The 26039-nt window shown below is 48.2% G+C and overlaps 1 protein-coding gene across 1 annotated transcript in view; it reads left to right on the forward strand.

The window, feature by feature from the left end:
• SLC13A3 (solute carrier family 13 member 3) overlaps positions 1-26039 on the forward strand; it is a gene marked incomplete at its 5' end in the record, with an annotated part of 63258 nt that overhangs the window by 32793 nt on the left and 4426 nt on the right. The window contains 9 exons of the mRNA XM_081097422.1: positions 57-123; positions 3047-3232; positions 5565-5690; positions 7067-7159; positions 8110-8214; positions 11750-11847; positions 15336-15448; positions 23791-23952; positions 25803-25940. Of these exons, the coding sequence (XP_080953548.1) occupies positions 57-123; positions 3047-3232; positions 5565-5690; positions 7067-7159; positions 8110-8214; positions 11750-11847; positions 15336-15448; positions 23791-23952; positions 25803-25940 (1088 nt within the window). The remainder of the gene's footprint in view (positions 1-56; positions 124-3046; positions 3233-5564; positions 5691-7066; positions 7160-8109; positions 8215-11749; positions 11848-15335; positions 15449-23790; positions 23953-25802; positions 25941-26039) is intronic.

Genomic DNA, 26039 nt, shown 5'->3' on the forward strand with positions numbered 1-26039 from the left:
GGCACACTCCTGTCCCACTCACATGACACTAAGCACATCATGCTTTCTTCTCCTAGTTGCTGTGGGGACAAAAGGCATGAACCCTGTGCCCATGGAGATGCAATTTCTTGCCAGAAGAGAAGAGTGAGTTCCTGGTAAAAATCATTGAGGAGCCAATTCTTGGTCCAAGGAGATGATGAACGAGAGCTCAGTGCTGCAAGCAACCTCCCTCCCATCTCTGAAAATTTCTCCAAATGACATACTTGCCCAAGTTTCCACCTTTTGCTTACGCATAGATCTCCACAGAATCCTTAAAAATGCAGATGTGGTCAGGCAGAGGAGTACATTCAATCCCTAGAGTTTTAGGAAGGGGAGGGTCTCCAGGCCAGGCCCAGAAGAGCAGAAGAGCACAAGCCACATGATAGTCAAGAAGGAGAGCAGGTGCAGACCAGGTCGAGAGACGCCAAGGACAAAAACGTCCTATGAGACAGTAATAATTGTGACTTCTGTGAGTCCAGAAGCACCTTCACATCAATAGCATGTCCAGTCTCTGGTGTACTTTGTGTATAACAATATGGTTAAGATCTTGGGGTTTGGAGCCACACAGATCTGACTTTGAACCCGGGCTCTGCCACTTACCTGCTGTGTCATTTAACCTTTCTGAGCCTCAATTAAGTTCACCTAACAACTGGATATGTTATCGGAACCCAGCTTAAAGGGTTGCTTTGAGATTAAATGGAATAATGTCGACAAAGCCAGCTGCTAGGCCCTACATGCACGATGGTAGCACTTGTTATTAATGGCATTGTTATCTTGATTTAATGGTGATGGAACAGTAGGAAGTAAAGTGATTTGCTCTCAGCATTGCTGGGCATTGATCAGGTCTATTTCATTCACAAGTAAAATCCATAATATGTCCCATGGTTGAGTGTGTTATGCAGGAGAATAAAGCAGTAAAGAGGCCAGGGTGGGGGCCTGGAGCTGGAAAGGGCAGCTTTAAAATGGGTAATGAGGGAAGGCCTCTCTAAGAAGGTCATGCTTGAGCAGACACCTGAAGGAGATGCGGGATCGTGGAGGATCTGTAGAGTGTTCTCAGCAGAGGGACCAGCAGGTGCAAAGTTCCTGGGAGTCCCAAGCAGACAGGAAGCCTGTACGCTTCCTTTGGGGTTGGAGTTGGGAGAGTGGGTGGTAGATAATGTTAGAGAGATTGCCTGTATGGTGAGGGTGGTAGTAGTGGGACAGGGCATGTGGGACCTCATAGGCCACTGATGTAGCTTTGATTTTGAATGGAGGGGAGCTGATGGAGGGATAGCAGAGGAGGAATATGATTTTACATCTGATTGTTTTATCCCAGGGACTGTACTCCTTCCCAGCACCCCTTGGGAGCTTTGAGTCCAGCTTTGAAATCATGGGTTCTGTGATGGCCCAGCCACTCACTACCATGCAACCTGGGAATCAATTTTTACCTCCTGCCTATGCAGAGTTTATTGGAAAATACCTGATGCTACTCTCTGGAACGCCATGTCCATTAGATGAAAACTCTATGTCCACTGGATGCAAGCCCTGTCCCCTCTCTGGGCCTCAGTTTCCCCATCTGAACAAAGAAGGGGTTGTACTAAATCAACCCTAGGGCCCATCTGCTCTCTCATTCTCACTGGGAGGCTCAGTCTGGTTGGGTTCCCACATCTGAGAGGCCACAGTTCCCGACCAGGCCACTCACCTGAGAAGTCAGACCATGACGACATGGGTCTCCAGCTGCTTCCTTGTGTCCCTTTCAGACTTCTGATCATGTCCCCATTGTCCACTGGAGATGGGGCCCCTCATGTAGCAATTAAAACCATACAGTATTTGATGGATCTTTCATTATTTTAAAATATTTGATTTTTAAATATATATATATATATTTCTTTATTAATTTCAGAGAGGAAGAGAGAAGGAAAGAGTGAGATAGAAACATCAATGATGAGAGAGAATCACTGATTGGCTGCCTCTTGCGCACCTCCCCACTGGGGAACGAGCCCGCAACCCAGGCATGTGCCCTTGGCTGGAATCAAACCTGGGAGCCTTCAGTCCGCAGGCCGATGCTCTATCCACTGAGCCAAGCCGGCTAGGGCAAAATATTTGATTTTTTAATGGCACAGGAGCAATTCGTAATTTCATTCACTTATAAACATTTTATAATTGCACAAGTCAAAAAACAAACAAACCACTCTTAAACAAAAAATATATTCGGCATCTCACTCCCAAAGATAAGTTAAAACAGTAAAGTGAATACCAATCTAGATTATTTATTGATATCTCTATATATACATACACACATTTTCTTAAATGAAAATGTTGACAATACTATATATGCTGTTTTGGAAACTGTTGTCTCACTTAATGGAGTGTAGTGAACATCTTTTTACCTCAATCACATTTGTGTCAACATCATTAACTTTAAATTATATAATTAATAACTCTTAATTTTATTCTTTCCCAAAACTCTAACTGTGCAAGGAAAACAACCCAGAAAAAATACAAATAGAGAAAAAGGACCTGTAGTTCAACCCCCGAGAAAGGTGCCAAAATGACTTTGCCTATTACTATTCTAGACTTTTCTTAAAACTCAAATATTCATGAAATAATGTGAGTATTGTTAAAATAAAATAAAAACTAGTGCTGTTACCTATCTTATCACTTTACATAATGGATATCTTTCATCTTAATACACTCATCTAAATCACAATTTTTAAATAGCATCCAGAAAGGGGATCATCTTTATTTAGCCAATCCCCTTTTGATGGTGATTTAGGTTATTCTAAATGGAAATGATAAAAATTAATTAACTAATTAATTAAAATGGTATTTAACACCATGGGGAACTCTTGTACCCACACCGAGACATTTGCCCAATTATTTCTTTGGGACTAATTCTTAGCAGAGAACACCTGAGCTGAAGGGGTGCCGAATTACCTTCTCAGGAGACCACGGAGCTCTCCCCACCCCAGCAATGTGCGAGCTGCTCCGTGTGGGCCCAGGATCGCTGTGTGTGTGCTGAATGGCGTCTCTTTGGGTTTGTTTAAAGCAAAGACTTCCCTGAGGAGGCAGAGGATCCGCCGGCTCTTGCAGACAGCAACAAGAAGGCGGAAGAATATCGCAAAAACATCTGGAAGGGCCTCCTCATCTCCATCCCTTACGCGGCCAGCATTGGGGGCACGGCCACTCTCACCGGCACGGCTCCCAACCTCATCCTACTTGGTGGGATCAAGAGGTAAAAGCAAGTGTCTCCGTTCCCCCAGCCCACCTCCCCTCCCCCCCCCCGCCCCCGGCCCCCCCCCCCCCCCCCCCAGCTTCAGTCAACTAACTACAGGGAATGTATCTTGAGTGCCTTCTATTGGCCAGGCTTCAGCATAAAACCCAGCCAAGTCTCTGCTCTGTGGGACTTTTATTCTGGTGGGGAGATACATGGTAAAGGAAACAGCAAATGAATATGAGAGATGTCCATGTCATAAATTGTGAAATAAATCAAAGCAGGATAAAGGGGTAGGAGGCACAGGAGTGAGTCGGTCACGGATGTCTGGCCTTTCTAACAAGAGGACATTTGAGCAGAGGCCTAGAGGTGAGGGAGTGAACCCTGTGGACCCAGAAGGACAGCGCCTTGCGGACAGAGGGGCAGCCTGAGCAAAGGCGAGCGGCATAAAGGCCGCCGGGCTGCAGTGTAGAAGGTGCGGGGATTGTGAGAGGAGGTGCGGTAAGAAGAGGCCAGACGAAGGCAGCTCTTGTAAGACCCAGTGGGGAGTCCGTGGAAGCTGAGAGCAGAAGGGCGACGTGATGTGGCATCTGCTTTGAAAACACCCAACCGGAGGCGCTGGTCTGCGCCGTCCTGTCCAGTGAGAAGCTTGGCAGCCACGCACGCGGCCAGCGGGACAGCGGGTTCTGCCAGGAGGTGAAGTGTCCCCATCCCTGAAACTATTCCAACAGAGGCCGGCATGAGAACAAGAGAAGGCTTCTCAGACAGCATGGCTTGTCGACTCGGTCATTCCAAGCCTCTTAGTTCAAAGATTTAAAAAAATTCCTGTATTTCAAGATCCTAAGATGTTCAGATTCTAGGATTCTGAGAGGTTTTCAGATTCCTGTGCAGTGGAGATACGGCCTGCATTGATTTAATCTTCACAAATGCACACGTAAGCATTTGGCAAGCAGATAACAGTAAAAAGCCTTTGATGTCCCACATGGCCCCAGCGGCTGACCAGTTTCTCTTCCTGCTACTCAACCAAGGAATCAAGGACCTAGTATCGGGAGGGTGAGGGAAAGCTGGTGTTGGTCTCCTGAGAGCAGGTTTGGCATACATAAATCGGTCCTCTACTTGAGGGTAATTGAAATTCTTTTTATGAGAAATTTTAAGTACACTCCAGCTTTGCCTCACAAACTAATTTTAAAACCTTAAACCTCCACTATATTATATCAGGTGCCTAAGTTCCTTGATTGTATGATTTGATATCAGGTAGAAACCAGTGATTCTCAGCCATTGGGTGCTTGTTAGAGTCACTGGGGGAGATGAAAAAATACAGCTGGGTCTCAGTTGCAGAGTGTGATTCAGGGGGTGTGAGATGGGCCAGGCGTCAGCATTTTGCCAATTGATTTCAGCCGGCTGCAGACCTTTGGTGTCTTTTCATCTCCATTCTCTGAGCAAGACTTGGCTGTGCCTTAGGTTTTGGTTAGCAAACCTAGATGGCCCTGTTTCAGATGTGGGCACAGGCTGGGCTGGCCCTGTAGGAAGAGGCTGGACTGGAAAGATGTGGGTTCTGGGAGCCTCAGGGCAGGTCCTGAGGTGGGGGATGCAGGGAATGGGTGGGGTGGCAGTTGCTATCAGAGAAATTTCAGGCTGCCTGCCCATGCTGACATGAGCAGAACTTTGTCCCAACTTTAAAAGAAATTAGGGAGGGCCCGACCGGCATGGCTCAATGGTTGAGCATCGACCTATGAACCAGGGAGTCATGGTTCAATACCCGGTCGGTTGTGGGCTCGAACTCCAGTAGGGGGTGTGCAGGAGGCAGCGGATTAATGATTCTTGTCATTGATGTTTCTCTCTCTCCCTCCCCCTTTCTCCCTGAAATCAATAATAAAAAAATTTTTTTTAAAGAAATTAGGGAGGAAATGCTGGAGTTGTAAGTGAAAATATCAAACATGAAGGATTTGGAGTAAATTGTATATAAATTACATGAATGTTATCGGCAACATTTAATTGCTCAGGCTTGGACTCTCTGGTCTTGGAGGAGAGGATTTAGAAGGAATGCTAAGTAATATGGAGTTCTGGTTCTCCAGCTAGGAGCCCGGGAGACAGGGCAATAGCTGCCCTGAGCGTTTTCCTGGGACGTTGCTCCCCAAATTCATTTCATTAGTTTATTCTGATTATACATTTAATGGTGGGTACATTATAGAACTCTCAGATAATATAGAAAAATAAACATTTGAAATACCTTTCATGCTACTGTGAATATTTAACATACTTCTCATTTTTCTATGCGTGCGCACACACACACACACACGCACACCCCGGCATGGCTGATCTTGGCTGGCTCTCGCCTCCCTCTTTTCTCCAGTGCCTTCCCACAGAGTGACGTGGTGAATTTCGGCTCCTGGTTCATTTTCGCCTTACCTCTTATGATGCTGTTCCTGTTGATTGCCTGGCTCTGGATCTCCTTCCTGTATGGGGGACTGTTCACGAGGTATCACCTTCATGTTTCACTTGAGCTTTGAGCCAAATTGAGCTGTGTTTGACCTAGGTTCCTTCTCACTAGGGAATGGCGGCTTGAGTCCTGGTCTTCTGCATACACCGAGGACTGTCTTTATAATGTCATGTTATCTTCTCATTTGGTGACTATAGTAGACCTCACTTCCCCACCGTGTCAATTCACAGGAAAGTGAATACCAATGGTGCCCATGAATACATAAAAACTTTTCATACTGCCCCCCAATGTTAAAAGGTGTTCAAAATTACTCTTAATAAAGTAAATGCAAATTACTTTTCTCTTATCAGATTGGCAAAAATCCACTTTGCTGTATGGTAACAGACACTCTTATATGTGGTAAATGGGAGAACAAATTAGCACAATTCTTATGGAGAATGACTTGACAATATTTATTAAAATAAAAATGTGTTTTTATTAGTGGTTTAGTATCGATGATGGATGAATTAACTGAGGGTCTGAGCATAGCAGGCAGGTCACACACCACCCACTATCTGCTAAACTGTGTGTCTATATCCTTTGTACATTTTTCAAATGGACTGTTGGTGTTGGTTGATCTTATTGATTTCTAATACTCTTTATATATTGAAAGGTTAGTGATTATTCTGCAATATGAGTTGCAAATATTTTTCTAACTTGCTTTTTACTTTGCTTACAGTTTTTTTTTTCATGTAGGATTTTTGAGAAAATTTTACATAGACTATTTATCAATCTTTTCTCATATGGCTCCTGAATTTTCCATTACAGTTAAAAGGGCCTTCCCATTAAAGGAGTTTTTTTAAAAAAAAGTAATCACAGTTTTCTTCTGATATTTTAATATTTTTCACATTTAAATTCCTTTTTATCTATTTGGAGTTTATCCTTAGGGTGCTATGAGGTTTAAATTCATTGTCGTGGTATCCTTGTCAAAAATCAATTGACCACAGATGTGTATGGGTTTATCTCTGAACTCCCAATTCTGTTCCATTGAACTATATGTCCAACACCATTGAACAAATAGCCCATCTTTTGCATACCAGCTGTGATACCAACTTTGTCACAGATAAATCCCCATTTATATTTGGCTATATTTCTGGGCTTTCTATTTTATTCCATTGATTTGTCTGTTTATTCATGTTTCTGTTTGATCCCCTAAAGGATCCCCTGGGAGTCAGATGATCAGATTCACATTTAAAAAGAACATCCAGGCTATATGTGGGGAGAACAGTTTTTAGGAAGGGAAGACAGAGGGAGACCAGCAGGCCACTGGAGTTTCCCGAACAGAGATAATGAGGCCTGGCCAGGTGGTGGTGGGCTGGGGCGAAGTTAGTCACCCTTGCAGTAGCCACTCCTAACTTCTCTACTTTCTGTTTCAGGGGCTGGAAGAAGGACACAGAGGTCAATGCTACTGGAGAAGAAAGGGCTCGAGCTGTGATTCAGGAGGAATACAAGAGTCTGGGGCACATGGTGTGCGCGATCCAGGGATCCATGGGGTGGAGAGAAAACTGGGCGGTAGACTTTCAAGAGAATTACCTCTTGGTCTGATTCCTGGGTCCCCGGGGGCTGAGTCCCAGGGGAATATCAGGACCAGTGGCCTGAAATGGGGTCCTGGAGATGGAGGGTAGGGAGGTGGCTCACACAGTCAGCCTCTTGCCCTAGTGCTGGGGTAGATACTAGGAAGCTCCTCAGGGTGTACTTGGGGTGGGGACTTGCCTCCTTCCTGCCAAATGCACCCTTTCCCTCCTGGTACATGGGAGACTCAACATTGCTTTGGGCAGCTTCCAGGACCTTGTTTAAAGTGTGTATTTCCTGTGGTAACAATAACTCGGAGTCAGCAGGCTTGCCCCCAAGGGCTGACTCTGCCACTCACTTCCTGTGCGACCTCGGGCAAGGCACTAACCCTCTCTGGGCTCTGTTCCCCAATCTGTGAAATGGGCACATTGGGTAGATATTTGCCCCCAACATTTGCAGACTCTCTCTCTTCCTACTTGTCTTCATGTCTGTCCCTTTCTGTGTTTGTCCCACTCTGCGCTCATGTTCATCCCTGTGTGTGACTCTTTGCCTACCTCTCTGTTTCCTGTCTCTCTGATTCTCTCTTTCACTCTTTCTCTCTGTCTCTGGATTCTCCCTAGGACTCTGGGAAATTCCCAGTAAAAATTATATAAATAGTTTTGCTGAGGGGCTGCTTGATACTTAGGAAGGACCCTGGCGAGTGTGGTAGCCCCAGGCAGGAACCACTCACACCACAGAACAGCCTTCTCCTCACGCGGGGGGGCTTCCTGGGGAGTGAACTCCTCCTTTCAGTTTCTCCGAGGTAGGGTCTGGGCCCAATCACACTGTGGGCACCTGCCCGAGGCCTTCCCACCCTGCAGACCGCCCGAGCCCACGGTCACCATGTGCCTGCATATCTATACCACAGGTTTGCTGAACGGGCCGTTTTCGTCCTTTTCTGCATGTTCGCCATCCTCCTCTTCTTCCGGGACCCGAAGTTCATCCCTGGCTGGTCCAATCTCTTCAAACCTGGGTGAGCCTCTGGGGACCCACAGGTGGAGTCCAACAGGGAAGATTCCGGGATGGGCTGCGTGGAGCTGGAGAGGCAGTGCAGTGGGGTGACCTGGGCGAGGTTCAGGCCTCTGGTCCCTGGTCATTATTAATGGCTCCTTTTTTTTTGCTCTCGAAAGAGTTTTGGTTTGGAGGATAAGACATTTGGGTTCTCATGTATTAAGAGCTTTGTCTTTGAAATCAGACAAAGCTGGGTTTCATGGGCAGCTGTGTCACTTACAAATTGTGCAGCCCCAATCACGTCATTCATTCATTCATGCACTCAGTCAACATTTTTTGAGAGCCTAATATGTGCTAAGCATTATGCTAGATGCTGGGGACACAGACAAAAACAAGTAGTTAGACAACAACATAACATTGTAATGAGTGCAATGAAAGAGTGAGAGGGTGGAATTATAAACGAATGGAGTGGGGGCCTTGACCTTGGCTAGTTCTGGGGAGAACCGAAGTTAGACAGAGTGGAGATAAAAACTGGAGACACACTAGGCATGTCTATGAGAGCCTGAGGTAGGAGCCAACTTAGGACCCTTGAAGCCCAGTGTGACCCACGCCTGGTGGGGAGGGAGGGAAGTGGGCAAGACGTGGCTGGAAGGGAAGGTGAGGGCCAGATCATGGAGGTCTTGTTGGACATGTTAGCATTTTGGTATTTTTTAGTAAGGGTAATGGGAAGCTATTGGAGGATCTGTGTCGCAGTGTCCTCATCTGAAAAATGGTATAATAACAGCACATTTCTCACAGAATTGTTCTGAGGATAAATGAGTTAATACATGTCAAATGATTAAAATTGCTCATAGGAAGAACTCAGTAAAACATCAATGACATTTACTAGAGAATGCATAGCAGGGTCAAAAATGCAGGTGAGAGAACAGTTAGGAGCTATGGCGCCATCCAGATGGCCCCTGTCATCTGAGGCAGGGGTCAGGAAGCTAAGGCTTATGGACCAAATCTGGCCCACTCTTGTTTTTGAATGGTTTTTACATTTTTAAATGGCTAGGGAAAATCAAACGACTATACAGGATGGGGCAAAAGTAGTTTTATAGTTGTGAGTAAGCAAAACACAGAATTTATTCTCGCATCATTATTTATTAATTATCGTATTATCTTCCATATGAACAACTGTAAACCTACTTTTGCCCCACCCTGTAGTTTGTGGCACAGGAAAATTATATGAATTTCAAAGGACAGTGTCTACAAATAAAGTTCTGTTGGACCACAGCCATGCCTTAGGTACTGTCTACGGCTGGTTTCGTGCTGTGATGTCAAAGTTGAGCCATGCCAGAAACCACATGGCCTGCAAAGCCAAAGGTATTTACGGGGTGGCCTTTTATAGAAGACGTTATGGGCCCCAATCTCGGCGAAGGCTTTAACGGCTCGAATGAAACAAAGAAAGTGAAAATCACCTAGAATCTTTGTCTCCAGATCTGATGGACATCCTTTCTGACTTAAAAGGAGTGCCTCTCGGAGAACCATTCCACAACTTGATTGGCTTGGTGGCTATACGACTGTGTACATTAGGCTAAAATCACTTAACTATATCCTTAAAATGGGTGCATTGTATTCCATGTTAAGTATATATTTCAGTAAAACTAATTTTTAAAACACAAGCAAACTGATTGAAAAGAAACCTATCTAAACACAAGATTTTTTTGACAGAAGTGTGATTACAGTGAACATACTGTTTGCGATCTGCTGTTTTTTGTTTCATGATAAAAGTTATGTTTATTCATTATAAAAAAATTCAAGCAATGCTGAAGTGAAAAAGTAAAATTTAGTTGCCCTTCATCTCCCCTCTGTCCCACTCCCCAGTGATATTCACAATTAAAGTTGGTGTGTAATATTGTAGACACACACACGCACATTAATACACCCACAGAGACATATAACAAAAAATTGGGAAATATAATAATAGGATCATGGACAGTTTGCCATTTCATTCTTCTTATTAAATATTTTTATAGATTTTATTTATTTCAGAGAGGAAGGGTGAGGGAGAGAGAGAAACATCAATGATGAGAGAGGATCATCAATTGGCTGCCTCCTGCACACCCCCTACTGGGGATCGAGCCTGCAACCTGGGCATGTGCCCTGGCTGGGAACTGAACTGTGACCTCCTGGTTCATAGGTCACCACTCACCACTGAGCCACATTGACAGGGCTATTTCATTCTTTTTAAACACTGCATAGTATCCTATAGAATGGGAGTATCTTAATTTAGCTTATCAATTCCTTTTGGATTGTGTCCAATACTGCCAATAAAAACTTTTTTTCTATTTACAAGGTTTCTTGGTTTTATGTCTACACATAAAAATTGATATTATCTCATATATTAAAAAAAGATGTAGGGTATTTCATTATGTACATATTATATATATTATTAAAAACACTTTATTTAAACATGTCTCTACTAAGCATCTTCTATTTTTCAGTCTTATCAAATGAACATCTCTGTACATAAGCTGTGTACAGAGCCCAGTTATTTCCTGAGGGTAAATTCCTAGACGTATAATAACCGGATCGAGGGGTATTCACATGGAAAGTATTGAAGCATGATGCCAGCTGTCCTCTGGAAGGTTAAACATCTATTTTCCCACCAGCCCTATATGTTTTCCAACATCCTCATTCGGTGTTACCACCCTTTCCAAGTTTGCCTGTCTGTTCGCAGAGGTAAAAACAGAGTAGTACTCCGTTAGTGTTTTGATTTATATTTCTCGAGTATAGTGGTATCGCCCACCTTTTCCAGTTTCTTGGCCATTTGAATACTCTTCTTCCCAAATGTGTGGGCTAAACATGCTTTTGTTAGTAGTTGGCTCTGAGCTTTGAACTTGCAGCTGGGAAAATCTGGGCTCAGTACCCATCTCCCCACAGACCATGGTCTGGCCTTGAGCCAGTTGCTCTGCTCTCTGAGCCTTGGGTTCCTCATCTGAAATGGAAGAGGCCTACCCCAGGCTCCTGAGAGCTTAGCATCGCCTCCACTGGACACCTTGTGGATCCTTACAAGCTGGTAGTTAGGCTTTGTGGGGCCACGAAGCTGGCTCCATCTGGGCTCTGCTGATCTGAGTGAGCTCCATGTCCATGTAGTAAGCTGCCCATCCCAGGAGGAATGCAAACAGAAGCTGAGCAAATGCAGAGCTGCTACAGGAACCCTGGTTACAGTGACCCATGGGGGTTCCACAGACCCCGGTACTCTGTGGCTCTCAGATTCTTTCCTCCTTGGTCAAGTCCCTTGACCGCGTGTCCTTGAGTAGGGAGGAAAAGTATTTGTTTGGCTCAAGCAGGATCTAAACGCCCCGGGGGGGCTGTGGGCAAAGGGCTTTTGCATCCACGGGTGGTTGCATCCGTGCTGAGTTCAGTGCAAGACAGAATCCAGAGGCCACTGACCAGGCCCCTTCACAGGGGCCCTGATGCCCTCCCACAGAGCCTCACTGGTAAATCTGCCAAGCCTTGGCCTGCTGCGATGCCCCGGGTCACGTGACTCAGGGCCTCATCTGTCCCCGTAGGTTTACTTCTGACGCTGTGACCGGCGTGAGCATTGTCACCGTCCTGTTTTTCTTCCCATCCACGAGGCCCTCTCTCCAGTGGTGGTGCGACTTTAAAGGTAAGGTGGTCCGGGCTGGGGTGTCGGCGCGCTCAGTGAGTTCTGTGGCGTGGAGCGTGGTAATCGGTGGCCTGAGGTGGGCCCCACCCCTGGGACCTGAGAGCCAGCCCTACTGTACGAGCCACGAGCCACCCTGAGTCTCCCCACCCCCGCTCCCCGTTCTCTGTCTGAGCAGCTACCTTGTCTGGCACTTAGGGCTGCCGGAGGCGGCTGTCCGGGCAGGGCCTAGCCACCGGATACGGTCCCCGGGCCAAATCCAGCTGCCTGTCTATTTTTGTACAACCCATGAGCTGAGAATGGCTCTCACATTTCTAAATGGTTGACAAGAATCAAGAGGAAAATATGACACACAAACATTACATGAAATTCAAATTTCAGTGGCCAAAAAGTTTTTAATTTCTTCAATAAGAAATTTGTGGGCTTTTAATTTCTCTAGTTATTTAAGTGTCTCTGCAATAGCCTCATTGTTGCCTGTTGGCCCACAAAGCCAGAGATATTTACTCTCTGCTCCTTTATAGAAAAGCTTTGCCACCTCTGGACTTGCAACCTAATTGCCCACAGGGCCAGATGTGAGCATCTCAAGCTCGGTTAAAATGAATAGGAAGAGGTGTGGAGTGAGGCAAAACTGCTGGAAAACATTCAAATCCAGCCTAAAAGCATCACAGAGCCCTCCAAACCAAACTGTCTGTAGTCTGGCCTTGGCCTTCAGAGCTCCATCCAGCATGTGACCCCACTGGATTTCCAGCAGTCTGCCTTGAGAGGGTGCCAACACCTGCCACCTGTCAGGTGAGCCATGTGTGTGCCTGGCCCATCGCTATCTGGGGAGTGAGATGAGCTCTGGACCAGGAGTCAGGAAACAGTGGTCCTAAGCTAATTATTTTCTATTGTGTGTCTTTTAATTTATTTTTATTGATTTCAGAGAGGAAGAGAGAGATAGAAATATCAATGATGAGTGAGAGTCATTGATCGGCTGCCTCCTGCACGCCCCACACTGGGGATGGAGCCCGCAACCTGGGCATGTGCCCTGACGGGGAATTGAACCGTGAGCTCCTGGTTCATAGGCCGACACTCGACCACTGAGCCACACCGGCCAGGCACTATTTTCTATTGTAGAAAAAAATGGCATATTAGGAAGGATAGTTCCAATTTTGTAGGATGGGGGTTGGAGTGTGGGGAGTACCGTGTAAGGATCGGGAGGGAGAGGATTTCTCGGCCCCACCAATAGTTCCTGGAGCAGAGCTGGCCCAGGAGGAGGCTGGCACGGGGTCCGAGGGGCTTAGGCTGTGGGCTTTGGCCTCTGCAAAACCGAACAGGCTTCCCTTGTTCCTCCATCTCTGCTTCTCTGTCTTGCTTCCAGGCGCTTTCCTCACAATCCGCTCCGTGTGTCATTTCTTGGTCTCTTCATAGTTTCCACTGCTCCTTAGCTTTTGAATGTTGATAGTTTCCGCTTCATTCTAGTTCATGCCTTTTTGTAAGTTCTGACTTCACCTTGCTGGTGCCCACTCTCTTTTAGTATCTGCTCCCACGGCTTCTACTTCCTGTCCCCTCCGCCTCCGTCCCCCTGGCTTCCCGTCTTACCGTGTGCGCTCCTTCGCATCCACTCCCTCGGAGCCTCTGCTGCCTCCTGGCATCTGTTCCCTCATAACGTCTGCTTCCTCGTGACCCCCACTTCCTCGCAGTTCCTGCTTCCTGGGAGGATCTGCTTCCTCAAAGTGTCTGTGTCCCCACAGAACCTCCGCTGCTGGCCCCCCTCCTATATTATTATGCGACCTCTGTCCATTCTTCTACCGTCAGTTATCACTTCTCTTTGCCCAGTTGTCTCTCTATTGCCCACGGATGCTTCTGAGAGTAAGAGTCTAGTTGGTTTGGTTTATTCTTCTTTTTAAAATAGCAGCTGTATTGAGATATAATTTACATACTGTACAAATCACTCGTTTGCAGTGTACATTCAGTGGTTTTCAGTATATTCACAGAGTTGTACAGTCATCAGTACTATTTTGGAACATTTTCACCACCCCATGAAGAAACCCTGGTTCATTAGCAGTCGCTCATGCCCCTCCCCTCAAGCCCTAGACAATCACCAGTTTACTTTCTTTACGGATTTACCTATTCTAGATATTTTACATAAATGTAAACATAGTTACATATGTGATTCTTTGTGACTGGCTGCCTTTAATTAACATGATGTTTTTTAAGAATGAGCCATGTTGTAATAACATGAACCAATACTACTACTTTTTTTTAAAAATCCTCACCAAAGGATATGGAGAGAGAGAGAGAGAGAGAGATCAGTTGGTTGCCTCCCACACACCCCCCGACTAGGGATTGAAACCACAACCTAGGTATGTGTCCCGACCAGAAACTGAACCCCAAACCTTTTGGTGTATGGGACAATGCTCCAACCAACTGAGCCAGGGCGGTACTTGGTATTCTTATTTGGGCAGATCTCCCCCCACCAGGCTACCTTGTAGCCTCATCGGTTCCTGACCAGCCTGTGGCCTGGCTGCTCTTGACCGGGTCCCGTCCAGGGTTCTGTCACCTGGGAGTGGGCTCATAGGACCTGAGCTTCCTCTCGGGCTGGGGCTGCGGGAAGGGCACCAGGACCTGGATGTCTGGTACCCCAGCTCTGTCCCTGATTTGCTGGGTGACCTCCCAGTGAGTCCCTGGATTCTCTGGAACTGGCTTTCCCGAGTAGGTCCCTTAGACACTTCTCGCCTCTGGCTTTCCTAGTGTGCAGAACGGGGGTTGCAGGCTCCAATGCCTACAGGGAGGTGGCATGTATGGAGGCAGCGGATTGGGTGCAGGGCAATGTGTTTCAGGAAACAAGGCCCTCCCTGTTCATCATTCCTTTCACATTTTTGAAACAGAAAACAGTTTCTGTCTTACATGAAAATAGCAAGTGCCCAGCCCCGTGGAGAATAGGGATGCCCGTTCATGCATGTTTTGTCCATGGCTGCTCTGTGCCATCACGGCATCCTAGTTGCAACAGAGGCTGCAAAACCTAAATTATCCGGTCCCTCACCCTTTACAGAAGTGTGCTGGCCCCTGTTCTGGCCACTGCACGCACCACCGCCTTTGAAAACCTAAAAACCATCCCATAGTTCCACGGGCCAAAGATTCCCATAGCTTTTTTCTCTCCTGAATAGCCTTCCTCTTTCCTTCCTCCCTTGCACATCCAGTTACAGAGAGAACCTTCTGCCCTGGGTGAGGATGAAAGTAACACTTGCCCAGAAGGACTGTGAGAGGCTGGGAGGGTGTCCTGGCGTGGAGGCCTGCTTCCAGGACACCCCCAGCCGCGGGGCCCCCTGTTTTCATTCTGAATAGAGCAGGTGCCCTGCCATGGTGGTGTGGGTTTTCCCCGGCAGCTCCAAAGTCAGATGCTGGAGCCAGATCGTGGCTTCCTGGAGAACCCCGAGTGCCCCCACAAAGACAGGCCTGCAGGAAGCCGTGTCCGCTCCTCAGAGTGAGTGTCTTCTCTCTCTGCCCAGCTCCCAACACAGAGACAAGGCCCCTGCTGACGTGGAAGAGGGCGGAGGAAACCATCCCCTGGAGCATCATCCTCCTCCTGGGAGGGGGCTTCGCCATGGCCAAGGCCTGCGAGGTAAGACGGGCAGGAGGGCTGCACGCCCGGGCGGCGTGGGCAGGTCCCAGTCCCAGCTGCAGGCGCAGCCGAAGGGCCGGAGACTCCATGGGCCCTGCAGACACCACCCCCCCCCCTTTGCCAATTAGGATAATCATAGGTCCCCTCTCAGTGCCCGGTGCTGAGGAGGAAGACAGGAGTAAGGTCTGATCTGGACCCTCAAGGAGCTCACAGTGGACTCGATACCATTGCCGGTACCAATAACATCACGCTCGAGGGCTCTGTGAGCACAGGGGACCACCACCACATACAGTTCCCGCCTTGTCCAGCGTGCTTTACATGCAGTAACTGCTTTAAACTTCCAAACAAGTCCGTGCGATCCATGCCATCGTCCTTCCCATTCTATAGATTAGGAAATGGAGGCACAGAGAGGTAAAGTCACCTGCCCAGGGGCACACAGCTTCGTGCTCCGGATTACGATCCAGGAAGTTTGACTCTAGAGTGTATGCTCTTAGCCACTATGATATAAATGTTAGGTACTTTTAATACTATTTATTTAATTAGTCATTAATGTTATTCTAGAGGGTTCTGTGAGCTCAGAGGCAGGGCTGGGACTAGAGTGAGGCGAGTGAGGCGAGTGAGGCACCGGGGGTGCAGGATTTCCAGGAGGCGCTCACGCTCGGGGTCGTCAGCCCTGCTCAGAGGAAGTGCAGCCTCAGTATCCACCATGTGTCATAGTGTATTACCTCACTGACCCCTCACAGGACCCTAGGGTCTAGGTCAGCCGTGGGCAAACTACGGCCCGCGGGCCGGATCCGGCCGTTTGAAATGAATAAAACTAAAAAAAAAATAGACCGTACCCTTTTATGTAATGATGCTTACTTTGAATGTATATTAGTTCACACAAACACTCCATCCATGCTTTTGTTCCGGCCCTCCGGTCCAGTTTAAGAACCCATTGTGGCCCTCGAGTCAAAAAGTTTGCCCACCCCTGCTCTAGGTAATATTTTACCCCCATTTTCCGGGTAGGAAAACCAAGGCTCAAAGTTCTTCCTCTGTGGGGTTGTTGGGAGTAATTAAAGATCTGCTGATGCAATCCATAGCAGATAGGAAAAATTAAGCAACCCCCTTAAGATCATAACATCACACTCTGCTTAGGAGCTGGGGCTCGAACTCCTGTCGATGTAATTTCGGAGTCCAGGCTCCTAATGGCTCAGTTTCCAGGACTTCCCAAGTGCCAGGCACTGCTTGAGGCACTTTGCAAATACTGACTTGGCTCATCTTCATAGACACCACTGAAGGAAATGCTATTGCTGCCCCATTTCAAAGATGAGGAAACAGAGGCACCTGACGCTAAATAGCTTGCCTGTGTTTGTGCAGACAGGTGGCAGGGCCAGGATTTGAACCCATAGCTGATGCTGCTGCGCGCGCCACCTCCCAAATCCCTCCCTGTAAGCCCATGCATTTAAAACCACACCCAGCTAAAGGTCAATCTGAAATTAAGGTAATGGAAACCTGGAACTACTCCTCAGATTGCTCTCTCTCTTTTTTTAAAATATATTTTATTGATTTTTTACAGAGAGGAAGGGAGAGGAAGAGGAATACAGAGTTAGAAACATCGATGAGAGAGAAACATCGATTCAGCTGCCTCTTGCACACCCCCTACTGGGGATGTGCCCGCAACCCAGGTACATGCCCCTGACCGGAATCGAACCTGGGACCCTTCAGTCCGCAGGCCAACGCTGTATCTGCTGAGCCAAACCGGTTAGGGCAGATTGCTCTCTTTTTAAATTCAAATTTAAAATTTCAGATTCGAGGTGTTACAGTGCAAGTCACCCATTAAGGTATACACCAGTCAGAAGCCCAGGTCTGGGGACCCAAGTACCTGGATTCAAATCTCAGTTCTGTCACCCCTTTCGAGGGCCCTTTGGGCCAGTTCCTGGACCTCCCTGGGCACCAGTTTTCTCTCTCTGAATCGGCTCGAAGTTCTTACTCTGGGGTTGTTGGGAGTCATTGAAGAAGACATGCTGACGCAATCCATAGCAAACAGGAAGTGCTGAGGAGGCCCTGTGCATCCTCAGGCCACGCTCAGTGTAGGTTTTGCTTCCCAGAAGCAGGCTCTGAGATCATTCGGTGACCTTGAGGGGTCGCAATACAGCTGCGAGGCAGACCTGCGAAGCCTCCACCCACCCCACAGAGAGCGCCAAGCTGAGACGGCCCTTCAGAGATACCCCGTTGGTCAGGGATGGCCAGGCCTTTCCACCCTGGCTTCCCTCCGGAATCTGTGGATATGGCCTGCCGGGAGCAGGGGCGACCTTGAGCAAGGTAGCCTGGGGTCAGGGGCTGGCAGTGCAGGCTGTCCGCTGCCCGCACTCCCTGCGCTGGGGTAACAAGGCCTTCAGGGAAGGCGGTCTGGGTAGCACACTTAGGTTCTCTACACAGCAACTCTTTTTCTGCAAACTATGTTTTCATTTTATTCTTTTCCCCCCAATAAATAACACAGTTACAATGGTACAGATTTCAAAAAGAGCAAAGAGATGGATGAGAAAAGGTACTGTTGTTGTCTCCTTTTAAGGAATCCCAAAGACCAGAGAGGTTAACTGCCTGACTCTAGGTTACACAGCTCATTGGTAGCAGAGCTGGGTTTTGAACTGGTGTCTCTCTGATTCTTTTCACTACTGTCTTCTGCTGGAGCTGTATTAAGGAAGGCTTCCCAGAGGAAGTGACATGCTATCCAGGTCTTAAGAGGACCATGCAATGCATTGGGAGAAAGCGTGGGCTGTGGAACCAGGCCATCCGGTTAGAGTCTCATATCATTTACCTCTTAGCTGTGTGCCTCCGTGTCCTCATCTACAAAATAGGCATTCAAATGGATCCCAGCTCACCTGGCCAGGTAGCTCAGTTGGTTGGAGCATCGTCCCAATACATCAAGGCTGCAGGTTCGATATCCAGTCAGGGTAAATACAAGAAGCAACCAGTGAGTGCATACATAATTGGAACAACAAATCGGTCTCTCTCTCAAAAAAAATAAAAATAAAAAATTAGCCCTAGCTGGTTTGGCTCAGTGGATTGAGCGTCGGCTTGTGGATTGAAGGGTCCCAGGTTTGATTCCAGTCAAGGGCACATGCCGGGGTTGCAGGCTTGATCCCCAGTGGGGGGCATGCAGGAGGCAGCTGATCAATGGTTCTCTCTCATCATTGATGCTTCCATCTCTCCCTCTCCCTTCCTCTCTGGAATCAATAAAAACATATTAAAACACACACACACACACACACACACACACACAAACACACACATACGGATTCCATCTCATAGAGTTGTTGCAGTTATTAAGTGAGCCTATTCGTACGGAGAACTTAGAGCATAGCCAACATAGCTGGTTATTTTGAGGGATGTTGGGGGAGAGGGGAATTCAGGATCAAGGATGACACAGAGGTTCTCACCCCAGCAGCTCTGTGGAAACAGATGTTTACTGAGATGCACCTATCTGACCCCGAGGGAGGAGGCACAGGGTGACCCCACACCCCAGAGGCTTCTCTGAGCTCAGAGCTCTCTCAGGGGGGCTGGGCTGCAGGACCGCTGAGCATGCTGGGAGGCCAGTCTGGCCCGGGCCCGGCCCCAGGCAGCAGGCTGGGATTTCTGTTCAAGGAGGGCTTTGTGTAGCAGCTGCCCCTTTCCCCCAGCTCCTGCTGGTTCCATTCCCTCCCCAGGCAGCACAGCCTGCCCCGGAGGGACCAGAATGCTCACGGCACTTCCTGCTCCCGAAGTGCCCTCTCGTCCCTGCCCAGTACCCTTGCCAGGCCACAGTGGCCTCCTGTGGCTTAGAGGCCCCTGGATGGGACCCAGGGTGAGTCTGGCTGTGCAGACTCCCACATGCTGGCTCCGCAGGGTTGGAATCAGATCCCAGGGCTTACTCTGAACTTGGGCAACTCGCTTACACCCACTTCGTGTTCTCACCAGCTTTCGCCTGCTTCAGACTAAATCCTTGGCGCCCCCTGTATTTAGACTCCAGGCTGAAGGCTCCCACTGGCCTACCCACAAGCCCCGTCAGCTGCCATCTGTCTCCTCTCATCCGCTCCACGCCAGTCCCACTGCCTCCTCAGCCACACCATGTTCATTCGCACCCAGGACCTCCGGATGGCTTTCTCCCTACCAATTGCTTCCCCTGAGATCTCGGGGTCCTCACCCTTCAGGTCTCAGCTCCAAGGTCACCACCACAGAAGGGGCCTCCCGGCCAGCATATCTAAAGGAGTCTCCCCATCAACACAGCCCTCTCCCTCTTACCACTCTGCTCACACTGCATCTGCCCCTCGAAGGATCCCGGTCATTTGTTTGTTTACAGGTGTCTCTCTTGCTAGAATATAAGCTCTGCAAGGGCAAGAATCATATCTGTCTTATCCGCGTGTCCCCTGCTCACGGAATACACATTAGCTGGACAGGACCTAGCAGATGGGCGGTTTTGAGGACTGATGACAAGATGGATGTATGGAAAGTGCCCAGAGAGGGGTGATGCATGCCCACCTGGTGCTAACACGGGGGCCACTATCAACCTCACCACTTTTGTTGTTATAATCTTACCGTCTCATGGATAGAAACCTGGCCTGATCCTGGCACCTTGTGTGTAGTCTTTTAGTCTCCACCACAACGAACTTCTCTACAAATATGTTGAGGGGATTGAGGCTCCATCCCCTCAGAGCGGAGTAGACACATGGTCTTCTTCCCGGTCCCTCATTTCCTGCCAGAGAGGATGTTTGTTGTTGTTGTTGTTGTTAGTTTAATTGGAGAAAGTAGCCACTGAGGTGCTTACCAGCCAGACTGTGAGCTCAAAATTCCAATCCTGGGGCAAGTCATCTGACCTAATTGGCAAATCACATCTTCTTGGTGCCCCAGTTTCTTCAACCACAAAAATGGAGAGAATTCTACTCCTTACCTCCTGGGGTTGCCATGAAGATTAAATACGTTAATGTTCGCAAAATGCTTACAAGTGAGCCCAGCACAGAGTAAACACTGTAAGTGTTGTTAAGTAAAATAACTAAAGATAAATTACATCCAGGGCTTACTGTGACACCGGAACTATTTCTACGAGTGCTTGTTTAATCCTTACCACAGCCCCTTGAAGAAATCGAGGGCCAGAGCGGTGCCCTGGTATGAATGTTCACCTCATGTATGCAGCCTTCTCTTGTTTCCTTCTTTTAATCACGTTCACTGGCTCTCTCTACCTAAGAATTGCTATACAGAGTTGCACACCCACAGCTGAACCTACTATGTGCTATGAGTGTTGTAAGAGATTTTCAAGGGTGTTTTCCATTGAGGTTTCCACGTTAAGCATTTCACTTAGACCAGTGGTTCTCAACCTTGGCTGCACATTAGAATCACCTGGGAATCTTTTTAAAATCCTGATTTCTGGGCCCCATCCTCCGGAAATTCTGGTTCTTTGTTATGGGGTGGGGCCACAACATTAGTAACAAAGAAACAGAATTTCCGGAGGATGAGGCCCAGAAATCAGGATTTTACAAAGATTCCCAGGTGATTCTAGGGTGCAGCCAAGGTTGAGAACCACTGCCTTAGACCATACACCCTCCTTGTAAGATGCGACCCTACTGTTATCACAGAGATCTAGAAGAGGGCCCGGTGGAAGCAGGACAGGAGGAGGAAGAGGGGAGCGCTGTCCTGCCTGCTCAGCCTCCCTCTCCCATCCTGCAACGTGACCTCAGGCCTCTCTTGGCATTTCCGAGGATCGTAAAGACACAACTGACAACCACTGCCCTGGGTGATTTCTGAGCGTTCTGCCGCCTCTGGCATCTCCTGACTGGTGCTACTAATGACAGCTGGCATGATGCCCAAGCCCTTCACTAAATGCTTTAGGGATGAACTCTTTTTCTTCCAATAATAACCGTCTGGGACAAGTACTGTTATATCCCCATTTTACAGGTAAGGACATTGAGGCACAGAGAGGTTAAGTTACTTGGCCAGGATGACACAGCCAGAAAGGATTAAGATGGAGAACAGACTTAGTCTCACTCCAGAGCGCTTTCTCTTCGCCCTCTGGCCTTTCCGCTTTGACCTTGCCTATTGCTGATCCCAGAGTCCCAGGACCCTGCGGGGCTTTGTGGTTCCGAGGAAACAGAGCTTCTGATTCCGAGGGGACTGGGAGTGGGCAGGTGAGGCCCTTAGGAGTCCCCAAGAGAACCCCAGGCACTTGGAGGCTCTCCTCTCTCACGAAGCTGCCAGACCTCCCTGTGGCTATGGAGGCTGAGCCATGTTGGGACGTTGGCTGGAAGCCCGTCACCCAGAGGTCTGGCTACAGGGAAGTTCTTGACTTCTCATTCATCCAAGTCATTAATATTCCCTCTCTCCAGCCTCTTTCCGTTGAATGGCACACACTGCTGTCCATCTCTTTGCCAAAGCCGTGGCCTCTGGGAAAAACCAGCGGCCCATTTTTTTCTGTGAAGGGTGCCCGGGGCCAGGGGAGAAGCGGGGGCCTCGATGCTGCCATGTGCCATACTTTCTAGGCCATCAGACAAGCAGCGCAGATGTAAAAGAAACCTCAATTTTACACAGTCTCTTTCAAGGCAAGTTATAGGGGCACGTGTACTATTTTATTTATGGAAAAACAGGGTGCTGTGTTCTAGAATCCATCATGAAATTTTAAGTTCGGGATAAGCAGTAGATTTTCTATTAAACATAAAAGAAATGTGTATAGTTTCTTTGGTAAAGCAGAGTGTATTGGTACCAGATGGCACGGGGTGAGTGATAAAAGGGCTGTGGTAGACATACACTTGATTCTAGAAGGCAGGGCACTAACCCAACTCTGCCTTGGCCAACATCTAAGCCTCTGGGTTTGTTATCTTTGTTACAAATGAAAACAAAAAAACAACCTGCCAGACAAGACCTTGTGGGTTTTTTTGAGATGTTGACGCATGGCACCACCAGGGGGCAAAAGAGAGCACAAATTTTACACCTTCAGCTTTGCGGCCTCGGGGTCCTAATGAAGGTGTTCTGGAAGCCTGGCAGTTTAGGATACATTTGATGATAGGAGGGAGTAGCTGGGGAGAGTATACATACTGTACACTTGTAAATGGAGTCATTCCCGGAGAAGTCCTGGAAAGGGCTGGGGATGATTCTGCAGAATAGATGGCAGCGTGGCGTCCGGGGCCAGGGAGGGAACCCTCTAACTCAGCGGTTCTCAACCTGTGGGTCGCGACCCCTTTGGGGGTCGAACGGCCCTTTCACAGGGGTCGCCTAAGACCATCGGAAAACACACATGATTACATATTGTTTTTGTGATTAATCACTATGCTTTCATTATGTTCCGCTTGTAACAATGAAATTGGGGGTCACCACAACATGAGGAACTGTATTAAAGGGTCGTGGCATCAGGAAGGTTGGGAACCACTGCTCTAACCGGTCCTTTCTCCGTCCTGTGGGGCTCTGGTGAGCTCCGGGCATGCCCTTCACTGAGAGGGCCGTGGCAGACTGGCGTTCCCGAGGGAGTGCTGCAGGAGCACGTTAGCTCACAGAAGCGCATGGCCCTACGTGTGAAATGCACCCCAGCCATGACGTTTGGCGACTGTGGACATCACAGAAACTTTGCCAGGCTCACACTGCTCCTCCGTGACGCAGGGACAAGTGTCCACCTCATGGGATGGTTGGGAGGACTCAGGGAGCTAGTGTATGCCGGTGTCTCGCACCCTATAGAGCCACATTGATGGTGATTGTTATGATAATGAATAATACAATGTTAACAGCGTTAATATTTGTGATCATTGTAATAAACATCCTTTTTATTGATCATAAATATCTACTATTTATAATCATATTGACAGTGTCATACTTAATAGATACTTGATACATGTTTTATATGACATGTGATATAGAGTATATCTTCTATATATTATACATTTGATGCATATTAATAGATAACAATCACAAGGTTAATGTTTTGTGCAATATTTATGTTCATATCATTTTAATTCGTTACTGTCATTCGAGGAATGAGGAGATTTATCATGGAGGATCCAAGTCCCCTCTCCCATTCAAGTTGGAGCTTAGGGTGCTAGACCCAAGTGAATTGTCTAGAGAACCAAATGGGTTAGTTGAGGATCCAAGGCTTTGAGTCCCGGGCCTATAGCGTACGAAACAGAGAAGAGCTCAAGAAGCAGAGACGCTCATTCAAGTCCAGGCTCCATGTGTGACCTCGGACATGTCACTAACCGCGCTGACCCTCAGACTCCCCATCTACGAAGGGATCATTGTCATCATTGTGATTGATCCCAACCCTCCCCCCTGGGCCAGCCCTCAGAGGTGGCACTGGGGTGGGCTGGGTGTGAAGAGGTGCCCTCGCTCCTCCCCTCCCCCCGCAGCAGTCCGGGCTGTCGTTGTGGATCAGCGATCAGCTGCACCCGCTGGAGAACGTGTCTCCCGCGCTGGCCGTCTTCATCATCACCTGCGTCGTCATCTTCTTCACCGAGTTTGCCAGCAACACGGCCACCATCATCATCTTCCTGCCCGTCATGTCAGAGCTGGTGAGGGCCCTTCTGGGAATGCGGGGGAGGCAAGGAGGAGCACCCGTCCCTCCAACCACCCAGGTCAGAAACCTCTCCCCTGCTGGCGGGGCCTCCCGCAGGCAGCCCCAGGAGTCACTGCTCTCTTCCAAAATGTGTGAATGTGGCAGAACCCAGATTCCAAGAAAAAATACTGTGGAGTTTTTTTCTTTAAAAAAATGCATAATCAAAGTAAATATTTTTAAAGTGACCAAATGGCCTTCTTTGGAAAGTTTTCTAGGAAGATATAATTTCCAGGTTTGGATTAAGCAGAAGTAGAAAGTCTGACTAGTCCAATAACCACAGGAGGAACTCTGATGATAGCAAAGCTCTAGCCTCCCTGTAAACCCGGGCTCCTTGGCACCACTGACACGTGGGTAAGTGGTGGGGACAGCCTTGTGCACAGCGGAGTGTTTAGCGGCACCCCTAGCCCCTACCCGCTAGATACCAATAGCGCCCCCTCTAAATCGTAACCATCACAAATGTGTCCAGACATTGCCAAGTGTCGCTGGGAGGGGTACTCATCCCCTGCGGAGAACCACTGCTTTAAAGGTCACCAGTCCTGGAGGGCTGGCGAGGTGAGAGCTGGAGCCTTCAAGGAGCAGAGAGTTCTCAACTTGCCCAAAGCGTTCTGGAGCACAGACAGGCAGAGAAAGCCATCCCACCCTTGTGTCAGGTTAGCAAGACCCCGAAACCAAACGCAAACCAGGGGAGAAAAATGTCCTAACTCGACCTCGTGTGTAAATAAAGATGCAAATAGCAAAACGAATCCAGGATCATATGCCAAGAACAACATATCACGGACAAGAAGAATTTACACTTGGGATTTCAAAACTGATTATCCTGAGTTATACATTTGAATAGATTAAAGGGGTGTTATTACCTCAGCGTAACCCCACATCTAGGGAATTAAGTCAATGTTGCGAGTATATGCTTTGTATGCAAACAGTGACAGACCAGGCACTCGTCTGAACCACTTTGTTTTTCTTTGCTTACTTAGGCATCCTATATAATAAAAGGCTAATATGCAAATTGACCAAACAGCAGAACAACCAGTTGCTATGATGTGCACTGACCACCAGGGGGCAGGCACTCAAAACAGGAACTGCCCACTGGTGGTCAGTGCACCAGAATATGTCGTTGGAGAGAGGTGAAGAACCAGCGGCCCACTGACGGAGGCCAACCCACAGACACGTTTGACCCCCAGTCTTAGACGTTTGGAAATGTTTGCCAACAGCTGCCATCTTGAGCTCTCCTTATCCCTGAAGTCCAGTGAGGCCCCAACCCAAGGGGCCCCGACTCCAACTGTTAGGACCAGGAAGAGGGCTTGTTATTTTAGAGCATCTGCTTCACCTGGGACCGTGTCAGACATGCAGATTCTTGGGGCCACCCCAGGCCTGCTGAGTCAGCAGCTCTGGGTAAGTGGGGGCCAGCCCGCTGAGCTTTAACAAGCCTCGGTGGCCCCTGCGCGCTCAGATCGGAGGCGTGTCCTAGGCACATCTCCCCAGCCCAGCCTCCCTGGTGACCCTGCAGTGCGGCCCCAGAATGTCACTAACCTTGAGAATGTCTTCTCCGTCTCTCCCTTGGTCTGGCTCTCGCCTTCTGTCCGTTTCTGTGTATCGTATCTCTCATTTCTCCGTGTTCGTATATCTGGTTTCTCATTGTCTCTGCATCTGTCTTCTCATTTGTCTCGACTGCGCACGCTCACGCTGCCTTTCTCTATCCACGTGTCTTTGTCTCTCTTTCTGTCTCTAAATCTGTCTCCGTGTTGTTCTCCCTCCAACTGTCTCTATCTCTTATGTCTTTGTCTCACCACCCCCTCCTGAGCCCAGGCCATCCGCCTGAAAGTGCACCCCCTGTACCTGATGATCCCTGCCACAGTGGGCTGCTCCTACGCCTTCATGCTCCCGGTCTCGACGCCCCCCAACTCAATTGCCTTCGCCACTGGACACTTGCTGGTCAAAGACATGGTGAGGCTCGGCATTTTCTTCTTCTTCTTTTTTTTTTTTTAAAAAAAATAAGTTTTTGCCGAAACCGGTTTGGCTCAGTGGATAGAGCGTCGGCCTGCG

This window comes from Myotis nattereri (genome assembly GCF_964212035.1).
Source record: "Myotis nattereri genome assembly, chromosome: 8".
NCBI lineage: Eukaryota > Metazoa > Chordata > Mammalia > Chiroptera > Vespertilionidae > Myotis > Myotis nattereri.